We start from the raw sequence: 23767 nt of genomic DNA, 5'->3' as shown, positions 1-23767 counted from the left end.
GCTAAGAGTTTTTAATAATAAATAATAAAATGATGAATTTTATCAAATTTTCTGCATTTATTCATATAATCATATTATTTTTTCCTTCATTTATTTGTTAATGTACCGTATTATATTATTTTCAATTATTAAATCAGCCTTACATTCCTAATATAAATGCAGTTTTGTTGTGGTGTATTACACATTTAACATTTTGCTGGATTTGGTTTGCCAACAGTTTGATATCTTTTTTGCATTTATTTTTATTCATAAGATTGGCTTATAATTTTCATTTTTCATATTGTCATTGTTGGATTTTGAACTCAGAGTTATGCTAGTCTCATTATGTGAGTTAGATATACTTACTCATACACTTTATAATGTAAAGTAATGTAAGATTTTGTAATTTATTCTTTTTATTATTATTTGTTACTTAAATATTTGGTAGAACTCACTTGAAAAAAACAACAACAACAAAGCAAACAACTTATGTGGACCTGGTGGTTTTTTGAAGAAGATTTAAAATTTTAGATTTAATTTCTTTAGTCATAGAATGATTCAGATTTTGTATTTCTTCTTGAGTTAATTTTGTTAAGTTATATATATTTTAGAATATTTTCACATTTAAATTTTCAAGTTTATTGGCATAAAGTTGTTCATAATCTTATTTTTTAAATATTGGTAGTAATTGGAATTATGACTTCCTTTTTTTCCCTATTGTTTGTCCCTACTCTTCTTTTCTTTTCAGATAACTGATATTTAGCTTTATTGATCTTCTTACTTTTTTCTCTTTCATTACTTTTCTTATTCTAGTTTGTGTTTATATTTCTATCTTTTCCAACTTATTGAGATGGATGATTAGGTCAGTAAGTCTTCCTTATTTTTTAAGTATATGCGTTTAAGACTTTAAGTGTGCTTCTCATTACTGCTTAAGCTGCACCCCCACTTGCTTTTGTATGTAATATTTAATTTCCATTCAAATACAAATGTTTAAAAATTTCTATTATGATTTCTTCTTTAATTCACAAGTTATTTAAAGGCATGTTCTCTCAGTTTCCAGATAGTGAAGGCATCAGGCCCTGAAGGTTTTTTTTCATGAATAAGTTTTTAACTATGAATTCAATTTCCTCAATATAGGGTTTCTCAATCCTGACACTAGTGATATTTGGGGCCAGATAATTTCATATTGTGGGGGGGCATCCTGTGCACTGTGGGTTGTTTAGCAACATCTCAGGCCTCTGCCCACTTGATGCCAATGAAACATCCCAAATTACGACAACCAAAAATGTCTCCAGATATTGCCAAATCTCTTTTTTTTTTTGATTGGGGGTCGATTATTGGTGGCAGAATCACCCCCAGCTGAGAACTACTGCTTCATAGATACAGGGCTATTCATGTTATCTATTTCTTGCCAAGTGAGTTTTTATAGTTTGTGTATTTCAAGGAATTTTAAAATTTCACCCAAGCTGTTATTTTCTGGTATAAAGCTGTTCATGGTATAACCATATTATTCTTTTAATCCTGCATTGTCTGTAGTGATGACTCCTCTTTCATTCTTAATATTGAAATTTGTGTCTTCTTTTATTCTTGATCTATTCAAAGAACCAGCTTTTGGTTTCATTTCTTTTCTCTATTGTTTCTGTTTTCTATTTCATTGATTTATGCTCTTATACTTCTTATTCCTTCTTTATGCTTTCTTTCAGTTTAATTTTTTTTTTTTTTAGGTTCTTAAGATGGGAACCTTAGATCATTGATAATAGATAATTCTTCTTTTCTAATATAAGATTTAATGCTGTGAATTTCTAAGGACTGCTTTATGTGCAGTACTTATCTCAATATGTTGTGTGCACAAATCTCAGTATGTTGTGTTTTCATTTTCATTAAATTCAGAATATTTTAAAATTTCCTTTGTGATTTCTTTTTTGACCTGTGGGTTATTTAGAAGTGTATTGTTTGCTTTCCAGCATTTGGGGGAATTCTCAGATATCTATCTTTTCTGTTGTAGCCAGAAAACATACTTTATGTGTTCCAGTTTTTTCAAATTTATTGAGACTTGTTTTATGGCTCATAGTATGGTCTATCTGCTTGAATGTTCCATGAGTATATTTGTAAAGAATATGTATTCTGCTTTTGTTGGGTGTTGTGTTCTATAAATGTCCTGTGGATCAAGTTGGTTGTTATTATTGTTAAAATCTTCTGTATAGTTTTGATTTTTTAAAAATCTGTGTATTCTACCAGTTAATGAGACAAGAGTGATAAAGTCTCCAAGTATAAATACCAACTTGTCTGGGGTTTTTGTTTTGGTTTTTGTTTTCAGTTTCATCAGTTTTTCCTGTGGGTATTCTGAAGATCTATTTTTAGGTGCAACTACATTTAGGATTGTTATGTCTTTTTCATGAGTTGACCTCCTCAGCCATTATTCAATGTTTGTTTTTCTCTCTGGTAATATCCCCTGTTATAAAGTCTTTTTTTTCATCTTTCTGATATTGATACAGCCACTCTAGCTTTCTTTTCACTAGTGTTTATATGGTATATCTTTTTCTGTACCTTTACTTTTAACCTATTTATGTTCCCATCTTTTAATAATGCATATTGTAACCTCTTTCCCACTAGATCCTTTAACATATTAATCATAGTAATTTTAAAGTTCTTGTCAGATAGTTTCAACACCTGAGTCCTCTCTGAATCTGGTCCTATTGGCTTCTTAACTCCTGACAGTAGTCTGTTTTCTTTATTGCTTTTTACTGTCTCAGAAATTTTTTATCAAATGCTGGACATTGTGTATAAAAGAACATTGGAGATTGAGATAAATATTATTTATGCCTTAAAGGCAGGCGTTTTCTTCTATTAGGTCATTAGTATGGAGGACTGTGTGAGTCTCATCAGTAGTTGAGCTGGGTCTGGTTTTTGTGGTTGTTATAGTTACCTTCAGTGCACCACTGACTTCAGATGTATCAATGAGCTCCTGCTACCTTATGCTCCGTGTGAAGCTTGGAGCGCTGTATGTCTGGAGCATGAAAGGCTTAACTATCTGTGCTCTTGCTTCTCTTCTCATGGTAGGTTGCTGATGCTTGTTACATGGTGCAAGGCATGGGATGGGGTTTGGGATTCTCTTGCACTAGTCTCAATCTTAGGCAGTTCCTATGCATTTGGTCCACAGAGGTGAGGCCTTCTCAATGTTTCTTAAGACCAATCAATTACTCAGATTGGTCTTAAGCAGGAAGAGTTCCTTCCACTTCTCCAGCAGCAGACAGCTTTTGCTTCTACTCTTCCTCCAGTGGCAGCTGATCTTTGCCTGGGGTCGGGTAGCTGGAGTGTTTCCTTCATCACCTCAAGCAGCTTTTGTTTCATATGAGAGAGGGAGTCAGAAATGGATGTGATTTCTTGCTGTGTGCCACCGAGGTCGGCTCTCTCAAGTGTTCTGTCCTACCTCAGTCTGTCTCACAAGTGCCCAGGGGAGGCTTGCAGAAATAGTTGACCCGTGAATGTAGACTCCCCTTGTGTCTAGGGTTCCCAGGTGTTCTAAATGGTTATGTTAGCCCACACTCAGCATTAAAGAATTTGAAATTTTCAGTTGTTTCCTTCCTACTTGCTTTTATGACTACTACCTCTTCCTCCCATAATCTGTCAAAGGAGAAAGAGTTTGGGTGTCCTAACTTACCTTGGGGGCACTTACCACCCTTTGGAATTCATTTTACTTCTAGGCATCAACTCCCCTTCCTCTGAGTATATGAGAGGATAATCTAGGTTAAAAGATGACTTTCTTGAGTATTTTTTTCAGTGTCTTATACCCATTTCTTTAGTAACCTGAGAAGACACGTATCAAGCCTTGTCTATTTGAGTAAATCTAGCTTGTTTTCCCTGTCATTAAGATGATAAACATGAAATATCTTGTTACCTAGTTTTATATCTTGGTTGTGATAGTAATTTTAAAAAATTACTTACTCTGCTTTCAGACCAAACAGTGAGTTAGATTTGAAAGAATAATGAATGAGTCTTTTACAGCAGTGATTTTATGCTTTTGGAATATCTACCTCAACATTTAATAAATCAACATTTCAGAAGAATTCTTTGTTTCTTTGTTTTCTTGGCCCAGGATGTGACATAAACAGGCTTGTATTTGGTTGAATGTATGCACATTATTTAAAATATGAAGAAAACTACCTTGTTTATTTTCCTTATGTTTCAGGTATTGGTGGTAATTTGGTAGCCATTCAGGCTAGCAGGATTTCTACTTATCTCCATTTACACAGCATTCCAGGAGAACTGCCTGATGAACCCAAAGGTGGTTACTACCCATTTAGAACTTTTTTTGGTCCAGGTAGGTGCTTGTGGATTTTTGCATATTTTATTTCAGGAACTATTGCTCTCTATGAGTATAGGCAGGCAACATTTGTTGAATACATATTTTTTTTGTGAATATCACATAGTTTTCCACTTCTGAGAGCTAAATAGATTTTAAATACTAGAATAGATTTTGTTCACTAAATCTCAGTGAACAACAACAAAAAAAGAATTTGGATCAATTCTGCAGTTGCTGAGGAACTTTGTATAGTTTTTCTCTTTTCTCTTTCTCTGGGATATCTTGTTTTAGGAGTCAGGAAAGAGGAACCTTGTGCATATAAGAAAGCAGTGTTAGGTGATTTAGGGAGACAGATATACCATCTGTCTTTTGTATATTAATCTTTTGGACCTTTCTAAATGTAGGCATTTGATCCCAAACAAGCAGAATGAGAGGGGATAACCTCAGTTACAAGGACATTATTATGTCCCAGGCATATGATATCCAAAAACCTAAACCACAATTTTAAATTCTTGACAACTTTTTTTTTCTGACGAAAATAAATGTAATGTAATAAATGTAACTTTTGAATGAGGATCAGAAATGCCCAGTCTTTTAATTGCAATGAAAGAATTCTAAAGGAAAAATAGAATTAAAACATTTCATAACCAAAGGTCCTCTATTAGAAGATCATGAGATGTCATTTAGTCATTAAAATGATCAATAAAAAGGAATTAAATGATGTAGGGAAAAAAACACATTTCAGTACTTTAAGAACTTCATGTTTTTTCTTTTGTCTTTCCTCTGTTTTTATAATAGATATTATAGTTTGACAAGTGTTCTGCATAGCAAGTTTTTATCAACCACCTTTTATTTAATTAATATATAACATATAGGGAGAATTTTTAAAAATTAAGTGAATTGTAAATAGTTAAAATTTATTTTTAGCAATTGAATTTTATGTGATTCTATGCAATACAGTAACTAGAAGTAATCCTCAAATTTTAACAACTGTGACCTATTATTCACCAAAATATGATTTTAACAACTTTTACATTTTATATTACAGGAGTAAATAATAAGTCTGCTCAAGTTCTACTGCTTTTAGTGATACCTGGGCATTTAATTTTCCTCTACACTATTCATTTGATGAAAAGTGGTCACACTTCTTTAACTGTAATCTTCGTAGTAGTATACTTATTTGCTGCTGTGTTACAGGTAAGAGTTAAAACCTCTTGCAATCTCTTTTATGCTCAGATTGATGTAAAAGTGTAACTGTAAATCTAAAGGCATAAGAAATATTTTAACATTTCAAAAATCAGCTGAATGCCTTCTTATTGATTTGATCTTCTTAAAACCAATAACTTTTAATATGATTTGATCAATAGAACTGTTGAATTTCCAGTTTCCTGGATTCTATGTCTTCCCTTTTATTTGTTCTCTTCTTTTGTATGAACACATCTTCAGATAAATTCTTGAGAAAGACTGCTGCATAGGAGAAAAATTCTTGAGTCTTTGCATTTTGTAAAATGCTTTTACATGAATAGCTTGACTGGATATAGAATTGTTTCTTTTAGAATTTTGAAGGCATTGCTTCCTTGCTTTTTAATTTCTCCTACTACCATTGAAAAGAACAACACATGCCATTCTCACTGCTGATCTCGTGGTACAAAACTACTTTTATCTTTCTAGAAGCTTCTAGAAAGAAAATCTTCTCTTTTTCCCTATTGTTCTTAAATTTCTTCTGGTATTTATCTAAAGTTTTAAAGTAATATGCCTAAATTTCTAGTTCATGATTAATCTTCTTTAGACTTATGCTAATAAAAGTTGAGGATTTGGAGGCTGTTATAATGCAGCATCTTTCCCATATGGTTATATCACAGTTTTGGGTTAAATTAGTAGTCAGTGTTTCTATTATTGGGTCTATCTAAACATTGTTTACTATAGAGCCGGATAGTGTATTATATTTCCTTTTTGTGTATTTTACTTTTCTTTGGGTTAATAATCACATCTTTTTTCATTTACCTCATTTTCCATAAACCCATCCTAAATTTTTTTTCAACTGTTCCAGCTTTATTTTGGCTTCCTAGCCATGGCTTCTTGCTAAGCTCTGTAGGATTTGGTACCTCCTACAGTGAGAAATCCTAACTTAAGAGATGCATTCAAATAATTCTTTGAAAAGATAACATTTGAATTTGGCCTTCAGGGGGTTTGTAGGAGTGGAGCTGGAGGATAAGTATGTGGAAAGAAACTGCATTGATGATAATGATGTTAACGAAATTCACTGACATTTACTGTGTTTCCTGTATGACCAACATTGTTCTAAGTGCTTTACATGTACAGATTTACTTCATTCTCACAAATACTCTCTGAGATTTGTCCTTCTGATATAAATCAGTGATTTTTAAAGTGAAGTACGTGCAAAACAATGCATTGTGTACAGAAAGAGAAGATTAAAACTTCTATTTATATATGTCTACCTCATTTGCTTAAAATGTCTATTTTCTCCTATTTTTATGATTGCTTTACAGTAAACATTAGCACAGTGTTATGTAAGTATACTCATTTATATTGCAAGGGCTGCATAAGCTAAAACTTTTGGAGGTTACTGAGTAAAAGCATAGAGATGAGAAAGCACAGAGCTTATGCCAGAAAGAGCAAGTAATTCATACAGAGGATCTAACTAAAAGAAGAGAAGATGAGGTTAAGAAGGTGGATTAGGGCCAATGTAGAAAGGCCTTAAATGCCAGACAGAGGAGACAAGAATCCACTCATAAAATAACAAAAACCCTTAGGACTTAATTGATATTTTTAACTTTTCTGTAATGCTTTATAGCGCCCAAGATTTTGTTAAAAGTCACTTATCAAATCATTCATTCATTTATTCATTCAATAAACCTTCATTCTACTAGATGCAGGGATGGGCTTTAAATCCCAGGATGAATAAATTCAGACCCTATCCTCAAGGACTCATAGCCTGGAGGGAAGACTACTACAAGAACAAATAACTATATTATATTGTAATAGAATATAAATGCTGGGAATAGCTACGCGTAATTTGCTGTCAGAGCTTGGAAGAAAAAGCAACTAATTCCACCTCGGGAGTAATATTTTTCTACTATTCAGTAGGGACAACAGTTACTTCAAATGCATTTTTACTACTGGCTATCTTTATTGCTACATATGATATGGTCATTTATTATAATTTATGTTCTCCATGTGTGTAAGTATTATGAAAAAGATGCATTCCTCAATCCTATGGGAAATATCTAAGAGACTATTCTTTGGTCTGTTTGTAAGCATGCCATTTTTAGAGCAAGTTCCTATTTGTAACTTTACCTCTTCACTTCATGGATGGATTTGATGTTTATGTTTATGGTTCTGTGCCAACATACTATCATGCATCATTTCTCTTATGTTCATGAAGGATATAAGAAATTTTTCTGAATTCATAAAAATATTAGATTTCAACCTTACGCTCACAGCATTCCTATATGTCTTTTGTTAACCTCTGACCTAAATTCTGACCAGTAAAGTTTGAAAAACTAGAGTTGAGGAGAGTAATTATTAATCTCTCTGTGTCTCAGTTACCTCCTCTATAAAGTGGGAGGGATACAGACAGTCCGACTTACAATTTTTCAACTTTATGATGTGCAAAAGCGATAACGCATTCAGTAGGAACCGTACTTCGAATTTTGAATTTTGATCGTTTCCTGGGCTAGTGATATTCGGTATGATGCTCTCTTATGATGCTGGGCAGTGGCACCAAGCCACAGCTCCCAGTCAGCCACGTGTTCATGAGGGCAACCAACCGATAAACCGATCCACTTCAGACCATTCTGTACCCAACCATTCTGTTTTTAGCTTTCAGTACAGGACTCAGTAAACTACATGAGCTATTCAACACTTTATTATAAAATAGGTTTTGTGTTAGATGGTTTTGCCCGTCTAACTGTAGGATAATGTTAGTGTTCTGAGTGTGTTTAAGGCAGACTAGGCTGAGCTACAATATTCAGTAGGGTAGTTGTATTAAGTGCATTTTCGACTTACAGCATTTTCAGCTTATCATGGTTTTTTGGGATGTAACCTCATCATAAGTCAAGGAAGATCTATAGTATTACCTAACTCATAGTCACTTTTGAGGATTAAATGAATTAATTACATAAAGCTTGCTTCATAGTAGATGCTATATGCGTGTTAGCTGACACTATTGTTGTTGTCATTGTTATTAACATGGAATTGTAAATGGTCGGCCATTAATCTCTGAATAACAGTTGGATTTTTTTTTAATTTTATAGTATTGATTGAATTTTCTTATGTGTCTTTTACAACTTTCATTTTTATGGGTTTTAGTTTTTATTTTCTCCCTAAGAATCAGATAATCTGCCAGAGTAGGTCTTTGTTTTTGCACCTGACATTGTGCATTATTTCAGTGGAATAGCTTAGAATCAGATTGTAAATTGTCAAATCAAATCTTCATGCTCTGACACTAACATATATAACACATACATGAGCACACGCATTCACACATCTCTTTAGAGACTGAGATTGAGATAAAAAATCTTGACCTTCCCCTGCCTACTTCACTCAATCCAAAGATGGACAGAATAAATAAGTACTTTTTTTTAAGATTTTTTTTTTTTGATGTGGACCATTTTTTAAAGTCTTTATTGAATTTGTTACAATATTGCTTCTGTTTTATGTTTTTTTTTGGTTTCTTTGGCCATGAGGCATGTGGGATCTTAGTTCCCCGACAAGGGATCGACCCACGCCCTCAGCATTGGAAGGCGAAGTCTCAACCACTGGACTGCCAGGGAAGTCCCTAAATATGGACTTTTTAGAGACAAAGACTCCTTCACCACTTAAGACTCATCTTTTAATATTCTTTACTTGCCTGACTTCCTTTTTGGATCTGGATTAAATTTATATTCAAAACCTTGGTTTAAGTCCCAGCCCTTACTCAAATATTTCAGTCCACACCAGTCTTCCCATAACTAGACTCTATATTTTGATTGAATATTATATAGTAAAATTTTCTAATGCCTGTTTAATTTCTCTCTGCCTAGATTCCTACCTCCTTGAAGGGAGAGACCAAGACTTTTTTCTTTTGGTATTCTCCACAAGACATGATAGAGTGGTTGTTTTTTGAATTCTTGATATTTTACTCTCTTCCCAGACTAACATTCTTTAAGGAAATTTCCCCACACCACCTAATTTCCCCAACCAACTGAATGAAGGAAATCCATTTGAAAGAAACTTGATATTGAATTTATTATAGTGACATCATGACAGTTCTTTGCAGTATTTTTGCATTTACTCAGATGTCATCTTCCTGGAAGCCTTTCTTGAATACCTAATTTGGTGCCTTTATTCTCTGTTCCCATGGTACCTTGTGAATACCATTATCCTAGCTTTTCTACTTCACATTGACATTATCTGTTCCTGTGTCTGTCTCACCCATTCTAGAGAAAGGGTCTTTGTTTTACACATTTTTTTAATCTCTAGCACCCAGCCCCATTCCTAGTGCTCAATTAGTATTTGTTAAACTGAATGACTGTATCTTGCTAGCTCTGTCACCCCCTTCAGGAAGAGAAAAGTTTACAACTGTATTTAGGTACTAGAAATTCCAGAAAAACTGAAAAATCTAAATTTTCTTCTCCTTGCTCAAATTTTCTCTCTTTCACTGACCTAGGTATTTAAAATTATTTTAAAAAAGAAATAAAATAAAAGGCAATGAAAAATAAAACACAAAATACCACAAATTCTATCAGGGTTCAGTCAAAATTATAAGGATTTACTGAAATGTTTAGAGATGACATGACTTGATATCCGAGGAAAGTGCAAGGTTGGCTTTAGATAAAGGGAATTGGAAATGAGTTGAAAATTGATGAAGCTGAAGGATGGAATGTGAGACTGCTGTGGGGATAATGTGTACTATTCTGTGAACTTTTGTGTATGTTTGAATTTTTACATAGTAAGGAGTTTTTTACTCTTTTTTTTTAAAATTTTATTTTATTTATTTATTTATTTATGGCTGTGTTGGGTCTTCATTTCTGTGCGAGGGCTTTCTCTAGTTGTGGCAAGCGGGGGCCGCTCTTCATTGCGGTGCGCGGGCCTCTCACTATCTTGGCCTCTCTTGTTGCGGAGCACAGGCTCCAGACGCGCAGGCTCAGTAATTGTGGCTCACGGGCCTAGTTGCTCCGCGGCATGTGGGATCTTCCCAGACCAGGGCTCGAACCCGTGTCCCCTGCATCGGCAGGCAGATTCTCAACCACTGCGCCACCAGGGAAGCCCCAGGAGTTTTTTAAATTAAGGTTTTTCAGAGCATATTGACTTCCTAATTTTGGTCCTGTAGCTGACTATTTCTTACTTAAAGTGAAAAGTAAAAAGTAAACTTGAGTTTGAAATTGTTTGAGACTTAGAATAGTTGAGTTCATGTCTTGTTCATCTTAAGTGCACACTGACTCCATTTTTTGAAACTATTGTTTAACTTTAAAAATCTACTTACATGTCACACACACATTTCGTTGTTTAGGTATTTATTATGTGTCTTGAAACTAGAAGGAACCTAACAAATGTGTTTTTGTTATGTGTCATTAAGGCCACTGAACCACAGTCAGTAGGTGTGATGGATTATACTCTTACTCATGTTCCCGCCCGGTGCCCAAGAGCAATCAGAGTAGTTGGAATATGTCAAGGCTGGAGTAATGTGCAAAAGGCATCCATATTTAGTATACCACCAACCACACTGCATTTTAAGGGGTTTTTTTTTTTCAACATTAAGGATGGGTCAGCACCAAGCTGACCATGCTGATTACCCATTCTTCCTTCTATGCCATCAGTCAGCATTTGTGAGACTGCTAGCTGTGGCTAAGGGTACAGTCACTGGCTTTAGAACAGAATTTTTCATCTGTGTCAAATTAGCCCACTGAACCCACAACTTGGATTTCACAGAACCAGAGTATTTAACATGTCCAAAATGAATTTATTTCTCTCATAATCTTTCCCACATCAGTAGGGGTGGTGGACAAGAAACCACAAGTGCACAGAGAACTAGGCCAGGCTTAGGTACACAGAGATCCCCTAAATCTCTCAGCCCTCAGCTCCTGACCCTGTGAAGTTCCTCGAGGATGGGGAGAGCCTTGCTCGCATAGACTTTATATCTCATGTGTATTGCTGCTGTCCAAATCCTGCCCATAGCAGACACTGCCATTACCTTGTTACTGGTGAGTCCAGGCAGTGTAATAGGAAGACTCCTAGATACTTCTGGGTTCTAATTCTGGTCCCTTCCTAAGTCCATAACTTTGTCTAAGGCACAGCCCTGCTCTGTGGCTTGGTTTCCTCACTTGTAACACAAGGGTGAAGATACTAACACTAAGGTAACCATATAATTTTAGTCCAAACCAGAACACTTTCGAGAATGAAAGGGAGCTGTTAATAATTACGATTAGAGTCACAAGCATACCATGACTATCCGGGACAAACCAGGAAGTAGAGTGGCCCTAGCTATCACTCAAATCCCTTCCTGCATTTCTAATAGTTGACTTTGTGAATTCCCACTCCTACAGTAAAGATGATTTGTTACAAAGCATTGTTGTACCTAATTAATAATGTATATGCTAATAGTAACATTATTTGGCAACTAAAACAGTCTTTAATATTAAAATCTATAATTGCTGCTGAGGTAATATTAAGTTAAATTGGCTTTTATGGGTTAGCCAGAGAACCCAGGCAATACATGAAATGTTGTTTTCCTTAAAAATTGTATTCCAAGTCCAAATAGCTAATTTTGAATTAGTCTTTTTAAGTTAGAAGCTATCTATTTTTACATTTGTTCAGCCTAAAACAGTCTCTTTCATGTTCCTGGGTGCACTCTGTGTTCTAATATCTCTGTATTTTACCTAGAAGTCTGTATTTGCCTCTTTCTGCCATAATTTGACTTTGTGATTTTATAGTGTTCAGCTTTATCTCCTCTTGATCTGCAACTTTTGAGAGGAAAAGAGTACTGGCTCTCTTATATTAAAAGCCGGCTTATCTCCTTATCACCTAAATTGTTCATTCTGAAAATTTTCCGTCTCTGACAGATCCCTTCTTGAGGTTTGGTGTTCTGAGCCACTTTTTCAATATATATATTTAAGAGTTTCCAAAATGGTAATAGCAAATATTTATATAGCATTTATTCTGAGCCATGCACTGTACTAGGTACTTTACATGTATGAACTCACTGAGTACTTAACACAGCCCAGTGAGGTAAGTTATACTGTTAGTTCCCACTTACACATGAGGCACTCAACCTGGAGAGAAGTTGAGTAGCTGGTCCAAGTCCACTCAGCAAGACGGAGTCCAGATCCAGTCTACAATCCTAACCACTGTGTTTTACAAGAATAAGTTTGACACTTTGTTTTGCTCTTAGTGAGGCTCATAGTTTTCAGGATAGCAGTTCTTGGAGGCTTAAAGCTGCCTCTTCTCTCTGGTTTCATTAGATCTTCATGTTTCTTCCAGCCAGGTGTTTTGCCTCCAAATTGCATTTGTTCCACAGAGTTTATATGGAATCTGTGCCTACTGAAGTCAAGTAGGAATCCAGTCAAGGACGTGAATAGGTCCTGAGAGAAGGACTAAGTGCTACGGAAGTTCAATAGTGGGAGAGTATATTTCTAGGTAGGGAGGGAACCTTTATAATGGATAAAATTTTGTTTTGTGGAATCCACAGAAAATGCCACTTCAGCAAAAAGGAAGTAGCATTAAGTAAATGAGAAGACTCAGGGTATTTACAGAAATACTAAGAAAATTTCTGGAGCATAGCCTTTATGAAAGGGAGTGATGGAAAATAAGGTTGAAAACTACAGATTGTGACAAGATCATGAAGGGTCTTGCCGACCAGACTGAAGAGTTCATTTTATTCTATAGAACGATGATTTTCAACATTTTTCCCACTCCCAACAAACTTGAGAGATCTGACACATTCCTCTGATGCAGTGTCATATAATGTGGAAGGGCTTGAGCTTTTTTTTTTGTTTTGTTTTAAAATTTTATTTATTTATTTATTTATGGCTGTGTTGGGTCTTCGTTTCTGTGCGAGGGCTTTCTCCAGTTGTGGCAAGTGGGGGCCACTCTTCATCGCGGTGCGCGGGCCTCTCACTATCGCGGCCTCTCTTGTTGCGAAGCACAGGCTCCAGACGCGCAGGCTCAGTAATTGTGGCTCACGGGCCCAGCTGCTCCGCGGCATGTGGGATCTTCCCAGACCAGGGCTCGAACCCATGTCCCCTGCATTGGCAGGCAGATTCCCAACCACTGCGCCACCAGGGAAGCCCAGGGCTTGAGCTTTGATTTCCACCACTCACTGCCACCACTCACTGCCTGTGTCACCTTGATCAAGGTAATCTCTCATCTGTTTTCTCAGCTGTAAAAAGAGGCTAAGAATAGACCTGCTTTGTGGGTTGTTATAAGGATGAAATGAGGTAATGCATGTAAGGTGCTATTATTGTCTTACCATTTTAATGTCATCATCTCTAATAGCTGTGAATTACTGGGGCAGTGAGTCTCTTAGGGTGTCACTGAGTGGATCAGATCCTGTGGAATCTAGCATTGAGTCTCTACCATGATTCTAATACCCAACTCATTCCTTGGAGTCATTCTTCTAAGTAAGGAAAATGTAGCCATATGGTGGCAACCTGGCCATAATTGGAATCCCAGGATACCCACCCAATAGCTGAGCAAGTTAATTGGCTTAGCCTTGGGCAAGTTACCTAATTCCTTGGGGGGTCTTATTGTTCTTGCCTGTAAAATGAGGATAATGATTCCTCTTTGCACAGCAGATATAATACCTGGCACATAGTAGGCCCCTATTAAATGGTGCGGTTATGTCTTTTATTACGACATTGAGTCAATCCTATTCCCAGATGGCATCTCAAAGGAAATATCTAAGCAACCAGGAGATTTTAACAGGTTGCCTGACTTCACTCACATTTTTTCCTCATTCCTCAGGATTTAAGTCCACCAGATTCCAACTGGAAAGTAAGGATCTCTTTATTCTTTCTGTGACTGTTCTGCCTCTGTCTCGTAATTGGTTTCTGTCTGTCAGCTTGGGTTGAATGGAAAGTGTGAAGAGAATGATAAAGGAAATGTAAAGGGAGGACCTACAGTTCTAAGAATTTTTTTTCTAGTTGTAAAAATAGCTACTTTAACTTTGGGAGTTGATTAATATGGTGAAGGAAGGAAGTTGAAACAGGTGATTTTTTGAGATTCCTTTTTAGCCCCGTGATTGTCTTTTTGTGATACAATAGTGTGTTATGCTATTATAGCTTAGGTTGTAGGGTCTTAAAATTGATACACTTTCCTAAATCCATATTTATGATTAATTCTCTGGACAGGTATGCTTGGGCTCCAGGCCAGTAAGCACAGAAGATGAAATGACTGCCTGCCTCATTGGAGGCATGGCATGCCAGAGCCCTGTGGAGCAAGGCGTTCAGAAAGGGAGCTTTTTTCCATCCTGTCAAACCTGACGAGGATGCAGTTAGGACCAGGGAAGCCGAGTCTTCTTTTCCCAGTGTGCTGGTTAGGATGTTACTGCCTGTGCTCCAAGTTCTGCTGAAATTGCAGACATGACTTAGAGGAATTTTCACATCATCTGGAAAAAAAAAAAAAATCTTATAACACAGCTATGTGAAAGCACTTACTTGGAAAGCATAAAAACTATTTTTCAAGAAATTTGCCAGAATAAAATCTTGGTTGATTGTGACCCCAGAATATTCAGCCAGAAAATACTGACTTGAATGATTCGATAATTTAAATTTTTTTGCTATTTAAAAAAATAGATGTTTAGCACCATACTTCTTTTTTATTTTAAAGCTAAATGTCTGTGTTAGTTCTGCATAACAAGGCTAATCTAAGTTGTGATTTTTTTTGTACCGTCTAGGGAAATGTGTAAAAGCAAAAGGTCTCTAAAGATTTTTGCATTTATTAAAAGCAGTGTTTAATGGGTATCAAAAGATGATGAGACCATCATTCACTATCCAAAGTAAAAAAACAAAATTTAATTTATTGCTCACTGTTGTAAAGGATCAGGGGAAATCTCTCCAAGCAGAGCAAATTACTGATCTTTTATAGGGTTTTAGGGATGCCTGGAGTTCAGGGATGGGCAGATATTCAAAAACTTGAGTAGGCCTATGTCATCTGTAGAGATATGGATACTTGGGTGTGACTACTGTTGTTAGTTGGTCTTCAGAGGTGTATTTATTGGACCGGATTTGTTCCTAATTGCCTACTTCAGAAGCAAGGACTATCACTGATCGGCTGCCTTCTAAATGCATTCAGTAAGGCAAGTTGTTTATTGATTGAATGAATTTAAAAGCCGTTCTGGTGGCTTCTTGTTACCATGGCTAAAGATCAGTCTTTTCCTGGGAGTGTGGGAACTTCTTACTTTCTCAGTCTCCACTCTTGTTCCTCACTCAGTCAAAGCTGCAGGGTATCATTAAGGATTGTCCAGACCTTCACCTCTGTCGTTGATTCTTCTTGAAGATGGGGTATCTGATTTTCAGTTTGAGTCCATCAGCGTAATTCCTTTTGGGAGGAGGGGTCTTTGAATTATTTATTGAAACATCTGATGGGACGGTGGCTGGGTTGAAACATTTGAGACACTGGACAATAAACATTAAGTGTGAGATAAACAAGAATAATTAGAAGTATTGTAAGAAGGGAGTGGAATATATTTCACTACCATAACCTAAGATTTTTCAGGCCTGACCAAGAAAACACGTCCCAATGATTCCCTAGGTAGCCAGACTGCCTTTTCTTTTTCTTTCTTTCTTTTTTTTTTTTAGGAATTCCTTTATTTTATTTATTTATTTATTTATTTATTTATTTAGGCTGTGTTGGGTCTTCGTTTCTGTGCGAGGGCTTTCTCTAGTTGTGGCGAGCGGGGACCACTCTTCATCGCGGTGCGCGGGCCTCTCACTATCGAGGCCTCTCTTGTTGCGGAGCACAGGCTCCAGATGCGCAGGCTCAGTAGCTGTGGCTCACGGGCCTAGTTGCTCCGCGGCACGTGGGATCTTCCCAGACCAGGGCTCGAACCTGTGTCCCCTGCATTGGCAGGCAGATTCTCAACCACTGCGCCACCAGGGAAGCCCCAGACTGCCTTTTCTTTTAGCTTAGATACAGGTTGTTTTATTTCATCTGTAACATTAATTCAGGTATAATATGAAGTGTTGGCAATGGTTCTGGTTGGCCAAAAGAAAGTCCAAAGCCGTTCTTTTATCTGTAACCATAACTGTTACTTTGCTGGTCTTAGGTGGAAGCTGTCTACTTTGTGTGCTCATCTCTTTGCTCTGAGAATCTTCGGTTAATAATCAACCTCCGCGAGTCATCTGCTTTGGGAAGTGCTCTGGAGAACTTCAGTTTAGGTTCCCTATGGTGTTACTTTCCAGCTCTGCTAAAGGTCCCTTCCATTTTTTTCCCAGAGGACAGCAGACTGTGTTTCCAGTTCAGGCTCATTCAGGGATTATGTTTTATTCATCATCTTAGACTCAGCATTCAGACCCTGCCTGGTACAGTAAATATTTATAAAATGAATATTCAGCTTTATATTATTCTTGGATTATTTTTGGCATTTCAATTATATTTCTTCAGTTAGATTCTGATCTCACTGAAAGCAATAACCGTGTCTTATTCTTCTCTAAATGCTCCAGAAAGCTTATCACAGTGTTTTCTATGTTAGATAAAAATAAATATTTGTTAAATTGGATTCCAGATATATTGAGTGTACTTTGTTTGGGTGATAGGGCAAATATTTGACAAGATCTCTCATCTAAAAGAGAGAATAAATCCGATGGAGAGGTGAAACATACACATAAAACAATTTGAAGATGATGCTTTTTTAAAACGTAATATTACATGTTTAACAAATACAAACAAAATATTCTATAAATGACTACTTAAGTGTTATAACAGTAGGTTTTTTAAACATCTTAACCACTTAAACAGAATGCTAAACTTTATTATTTTTAATGGATTTTTAAAATTTTTGATTTTGGAGTATACTTGATTTACAATATTGTGTTAGTTTCAGGTGTACAACAAAGTGATTCAATTATACATATACATATATCTATTCTTTTTCAGATTTTTTCCCCATAGATGTTATTAGAATATTGAGTAGAGTTCCCTGTGCTATACAGTAGTCCTTGTTGATTATCTATTTTATATATAGTAGTGTGTATATGTTAATCCCAACCTCCTAATTTATCCTTCCCCTTTGGTAACCATAAGTTTATTTTCTGATTCTGTGAGTCTGTTTCTACTTTTTGAAAATAAGTTCATTTGTATCATTTTTTAAGATTCCACATATTAGTGATATCATATGATATTTTTCTTTCTCTGTTTGTCTTATTTCACTTAGTATGATAATATCTAGGTCCATCCATGTTGCTGCAAATGGCATTATTTCATTATTTTTTATGACTGAGTAATATTCCATTGTGTATATGTACCACATCTTCTTTATCCATTCATCTGTCGATGGACATTTAGGTTGTTTCTATTGTAAATAGTGCTGCAGTGAACATTGGGGTGCTTGTATCTGATCGGATTATGTTTTTCTCCAGATATATGCCCAGGAGTGGGATTGCTGGATCATATGGTAGCTCTATTTTTAGGTTTTAAAGGAACCTCCATACTGTTCTCCATAGTGGCTGTACCAATTTACATTCTCACCAACAGTGTAGGAGGGTTCCTTTTTCTCCACATCCTCTCCAGCATTTATTGTTTGTAGACTTTTTGCTGATGGCCGTTCTGACTGGTGTGAGGTGATACCTCATTGTAGTTTTGATATGCATTTCTCTAATAATTAGTGATGTTGAGCGTCTTTTCATGTGCTTCTTGGAGAAGCATCTTTTCATGTGCTTCTTGGAGAAGCACATGTGTCTTCTTTGGAGAAATGTCTATTTAGATCTCCCCATTTTCTGATTGGGTTGTTTGCTTCTTGATATTGAGCTGCATGGCTGTTTGTATATTTTGGAGATTAATCCCTTATGAGTTGCATGACTGCAAATATTTTCTCCCATTCTGTGGGTTGTCTTTTCATTTTGTTTATGGTTTCCTTTGCTGTGCAAAAGCTTTTCAGTTTAATTAGGTCCCATTTGTTTATTTTGTTTTTATTTCCATTCCTGTAGGAGACGGATCCAAAAAAATATTGCTACAATTTATGTCAAAGAGTGTTCTGCTTATGTTTTCCTCTAGGAGTTTTATGGTATCTGGCCTTACATTTAGGTCTTTAATCCATTTTGAGTTTATTTTTGTGTATGGTGTTAGAAAATGTTCTAATTTCATTCTTTTACATGTAGCTGTCCAGTTTTCCCAGCACCACTTATTGAAGAGACTGTTTTTTCTCCATTGTATATTTGTACCTCCTTTGTTTAGATTAATTGACCATAGGTGCGTGGGTTTATTTCTGGGCTTTCTATACTGTTCCATTGATCTAAATATCTGTTTTTGTGCCAGTACCATATTGTTTTGATGACTGTAGCTTTGTAGTATAGTCTGAAGTCAGGAAACCTGATTCCTCCAGCTCCATTTTTCTTTCTCAAGATTGCTTTGTCTATTTGGGGTCTTTTATATGTCCATACAAGTTTTAAAATTTTTTGTTCTAGCTCTGTGAAAAATGCCATTGGTAGTTTGATAGAGATTGCATTGAATCTGAAGGTTGCCTTGGGTAGTATAGTCATTTTGACAATATTGATTCCTCTAATCAATCCAAGAACATGATATATCTTTCCTTCTGTTTGTGTCATCTTCGATTTCTTTCATCAGCATCTTATAGTTTTCAGAGTGCAGGTCTTTTGCCTCCTGAGATAGGTTTATTCCTAGGTATTTTATTCTTTCTGATCAGAATGCTAAACTTTAAAGTTATTTTAAAAAGTAAAGGATTATTATTCATATAATAATAATAATTCATTATTTCATATAATCCCTTGAAAAGGGATGGTATTAGAAGCAGAGCCATCTTTGGGCTACAGGCAGAGGGTGAAGAGGGAACACCTAAGTTGTTCAGGGCCTGATTTCTGCTGATTGCATCTTTCCTTAATATTCTATGGATATTAACAGCATTAAAGTAATTTTATTTAGCATGTAAGAGACAGTCAATAAATGTTAGTTTCCTCTAGCAGTTTGTATATGTTTTATTTCCATCTTTTTTGCTTATTATTACTAAACTAAGAAACATCTTTAGTTTCACTTTCTTCTTGATTTTCAGGTTGTCATTTCATAATATTAAGTGACATTGGCTATCACTGGTTCTTTGCATGATTGGAACAGAATGACATGGTCACATGAGGGAGGATCACTAGGCCAGGGTTAATGAACTCCCAGCCAAAAATTATTGTATTTAAAAAAAATTTTTTTTTTGGCCACACCACATGGCTTGCAGGATCTTAGTCCCCTGACCAGGGATTGAACCTGTGCCCCTTGCAGAGGAAGTGTGGATTCCTAACCACTGGACCACCAGGGAATTCCCTTTACAAAATTTTTATTGCATATTAAATATTGAATAGATAAACAATAATGACGTGTACAAGGTATAAAGAGTAATAATACAGTGACCACCAGGACACTCACCAGTCAGCTTAAGAATTATAACACTACCAATACCCTAGTACCTATACCTTTTAAAGCTACCTATCTGCTCCTCCCTCCTCCCCAAAGCAAACAATTGATTCAGAATTGTTTGGCTAAAAGGTTTTTGTTCTTCCCTATGATTATGCATTTATTTGGATACCTAAGAATACATGGTTTTAGTTTTGCATGGTTTTGAAATTTATAAATGGAATCAATGAATTTGTGTTTAAGTGGCTTTCTTCTTTTGCTCAGCATTGTATGTGAGATTCATTCATATGTGTAACTGTTGTTCATCTATTTTAGTTATATAGTATTCTATTGTATGAATATTCCATGATTTTTTCATCTATTCTTATTTTAATGGACTTTTAAGTTGTTTGTAGTTTTTTGCTATTAAAAATCAAGGCTGTGAATATTGTTATATTGTCTCCTGAACACATTCTGAGGGTTTCTTTGGACAGAAAGTCTTAACCATTTTTGTGCCATGGACTCCTTGGGAAGTTTGGTGACTGTTAGGGACTGCTCAAAATAAAGTTTGTTTGTTTCCTACCTTACCCCACCTGCCACCTCACAAAAATAATTCAGGCCAAAGAAAAGACATTTTATCTGTATATCAGAAGTAGATTGAATTCCTGTTGACTGATAATCCTAAATTCTTAGCCGACATTTAAATATTAGATTTTAATGAGTAGCATTAGCAGTCTGGAAACTGGATTAGAGAAGCATATTTTTATAGGGAAAATGAATTCAGCTTTTGTAAGGCTTAGGAAGAAATGTACTAATTTGCTATTCCTGATGTTTATTTGTATCATATTTCTAAGCACTCCTCTCCCAAAGAAATCATCTTTCGTCACATGATACACAAGGCTGTTACGGGCAATGGGGCATTGAAGGGATGCTAGTGGATGGGAATGTTGATTCTAGCTCAGAGAAGGAACTGGCCGAGAGAATCAATCATCCAAAGCAAATATATATTCCTGTGTTTTATATATTTATTTAAATTCCAAGTAATACATCTAGAACATGCATAATTAGCTGGGGCAACAAAGTTGCCTTTTCAGGAGGTATATTTACCCAAAGAAGTTGTGCATATTTCATAAAAAACAAACAGACCATGTAAAATACAGTCTATGCTTGGTTAGATTTTTGATGTGTTTTCCCAGTAAAAAAGCATACATTCTTTAAATAATCATTTAGTTTGAAAATAAAGCATATTGCATTAAGAAGTATCTGATACTTACTGTGCTTTTAATAATTCATTTATACACAGTGTTCCAAAGAAACACTGATATCCTTGTTAACTTGTAAAAAAATTAATAAATTTAAACCTGCTTGACCTTTAAGTCATCACAATACCTTTAAAAAGAAATTGCATGTGAAGGGAACTTAAATTCAATTATGAGACTAAGAATGTGGGAAGGATGGAGGAAGAAATGCAGAGATAAGGAGAGCAATCACTATGTGGTTTATGACCACAGATTTCTTACCATTGTACTTCAGAGCTAAAACAGACTGTGGAGACATCAATTCATCCATTTTTTTTTTTAGCATCTTTATTGGAGTATAATTGCTTTACAATGATGTGTTAGTTTCTGCTTTATAACAAAGTGTATACATATACATATATCCCCATATCTCCTCCCTCTTGCATCTCCCTCCCACCCTCCCTATCCCACCCCTCTAAGTGGTCACAAAGCACCGAGCTGATCTCTCTGTGCTATGCAGCTGCTTCCCACTAGCTATCTGTTTTACATTTGGTAGTATATATATGTCCATGCCAGTCTCTCACTTCGTCCCAGCTTACCCTTCCCCCTCCCCACATCAAGTCCATTCTCTACGTCTGCGTCTTTATTCCTGTCCTGCCCCTAGGTTCTTCAGAACCTTTTTTTTTTTTCCTTAGATTCCGTGTATATGTGTTAGCATACGGTATTTGATTTTTTCTTCGTGACTTACTTCACTCTGTATGACAGACTCTGGGTCCATCCACCTCACTACAAATAACTCAGTTTCATTTCTTTTTATGGCTGAGTAATATTCCATTGTATATATGTGCCACATCTTCTTTATCCATTCATCTGTCGATGGACACATAGGTTACTTCCATGTCCTGGCTATTGTAAATAGAGCTGCAGTGAACACTGTGGTACATGACTCTTTCTGAATTATGGTTTTCTCAGGGTATATGCCCAGTAATGGGAATGCTGGGTCGTATGGTAGTTCTAATTTTTAAGGAACCTCCATACTGTTCTCCATAGTGGCTGTATCAGTTTACATTCCCACCAACAGTGCAAGAGGGTTCCCTTTTCTCCACACCCTCTCCAGCATTTATTGTTTGTAGATTTTTTTGATGATGACCCTTCTGACTGGTGTGAGGTGATACCTCATTGTAGTTTTGGTTTGCATTTCTCTAATGATTAGTGATGTTGAGCATTCTTTCATGTGTTTGTTGGCAATCTGTATATCTTCTTTGGAGAAATGTCTATTTAGGTCTTCTGCCCATTTTTGGATTGGGTTGTTTGTTTTTTTGATACTGAGCTGCATGAGCTGCTTGAAATTTTGGAGATTAATCCTTTGTCGGTTGCTTCATTTGCAAATATTTTCTCCCATTCTGAGGGTTGTCTTTTCATCTTGTTTATAGTTTCTTTTGCTGTGCAAAAGCTTTTAAGTTTCATTAGGTCCCATTTGTTTATTTTTGTTTTTATTTCCATTTCTCTAGGAGGTGGGTCAAAAAGGATCTTGCTGTGTTGTATGTCATAGAGTGTTCTGCCTATGTTTTCCTTTAAGAGTTTTATAGTGTCTGGCCTTACATTTAGGCCTTTAATCCATTTTGAGTTTATTTTTGTGTATGGTGTTAGGGAGTGTTCTAATTTCATTCTTTTACATGTAGCTGTCCAGTCTTCCCAGCACCACTTATTGAAGAGGCTGTCTTTTCTCCATTGTATGTTCTTGCCTCCTTTATCAAAGATAAGGTGACCATATGTATGTGGGCTTATCTCTGGGCTTTCTATCCTGTTCCATTGATCTATATTTCTGTTTTTGTGCCAGTACCATACTATCTTGATTACTGTAGCTTTGAGTATAGTCTGAAGTCAGGGAGCCTGATTCCTCCAGCTCTGTTTTTCTTTCTCAAGATTGCTTTGGCTATTTGGGGTCTTTTGTGTTTCCATACAAATTGTGAAATTTTTTGTTCTAGTTCTGTGAAAAATGCCATTGGTAGTTTGATAGGGATTGCACTGAATCTGTAGATTGCTTTGGGTAGTATAATCATTTTCACAATGTTGATTTTTCCAATCCAAGAACATGGTATATCTCTCCATCTATTTGTATCATCTTTAATTTCTTCAATCAGTGTCTTACAGGTCTTTTCTCTCCTTAGGTAGGTTTATTCCTAGGTATTTTATTCTTTTTATTGCAATGGTAAATGGGAGTGCTTCCTTTATTTCTCTTTCAGATTTTTCCTCATTAGTGTATAGGAATGCAAGAGATTTCTGAGCATTAATTTTGTATCCTGCTACTTTACCAAATTCATTGATTAGCTCTAGTAGTTTTCTGGTAGAGTTTTTAGGATTCTCTATGTATAGTACCATGTCATCTGCAAACAGTGACAGCTTTACTTCTTCTTTTCTGATTTGGATTCCTTTATTTCTTTTTCTACTCTGATTGCTTTGGCTAAAACTTCCAAAACTATGTTGAATAGTAGTGGTGAGAGTGGGCAACCGTGTCTTGTTCCTGATCTTCGTGGAAATGGTTTCAGTTTTTCACCACTGAGAATGATGTTGGCTGTGGGTTTGTCATATATGGCCTTTATTATGTTGAGGTAAGGTATTATGTTGAGGTTCCCTCTGTGCCTACTTTCTGGAGTGTTTTTATCATAAATGGGGGTTAAATTTTGTCAAAAGC

At 35.9% G+C, this 23767-nt stretch overlaps 1 protein-coding gene across 6 annotated transcripts in view; it reads left to right on the top strand.

Moving 5' to 3' along the window:
* Nucleotides 1–23767, top strand: part of SLC41A2 (solute carrier family 41 member 2) — a 134873-nt gene that overhangs the window by 96049 nt on the left and 15057 nt on the right. For all 6 annotated transcript variants that reach the window (XM_036865600.1, XM_036865602.1, XM_036865599.1 and 3 more), the window contains 2 exons: nt 4169–4300; nt 5331–5479. In XM_036865600.1, the coding sequence (XP_036721495.1) occupies nt 4169–4300; nt 5331–5479 (281 nt within the window). The remainder of the gene's footprint in view (nt 1–4168; nt 4301–5330; nt 5480–23767) is intronic.

This window comes from Balaenoptera musculus, chromosome 10 (assembly GCF_009873245.2).
Source record: "Balaenoptera musculus isolate JJ_BM4_2016_0621 chromosome 10, mBalMus1.pri.v3, whole genome shotgun sequence".
In the NCBI taxonomy this organism is placed as follows: domain Eukaryota; kingdom Metazoa; phylum Chordata; class Mammalia; order Artiodactyla; family Balaenopteridae; genus Balaenoptera; species Balaenoptera musculus.
This window is presented reverse-complemented; position numbering and strand designations above follow the sequence as displayed.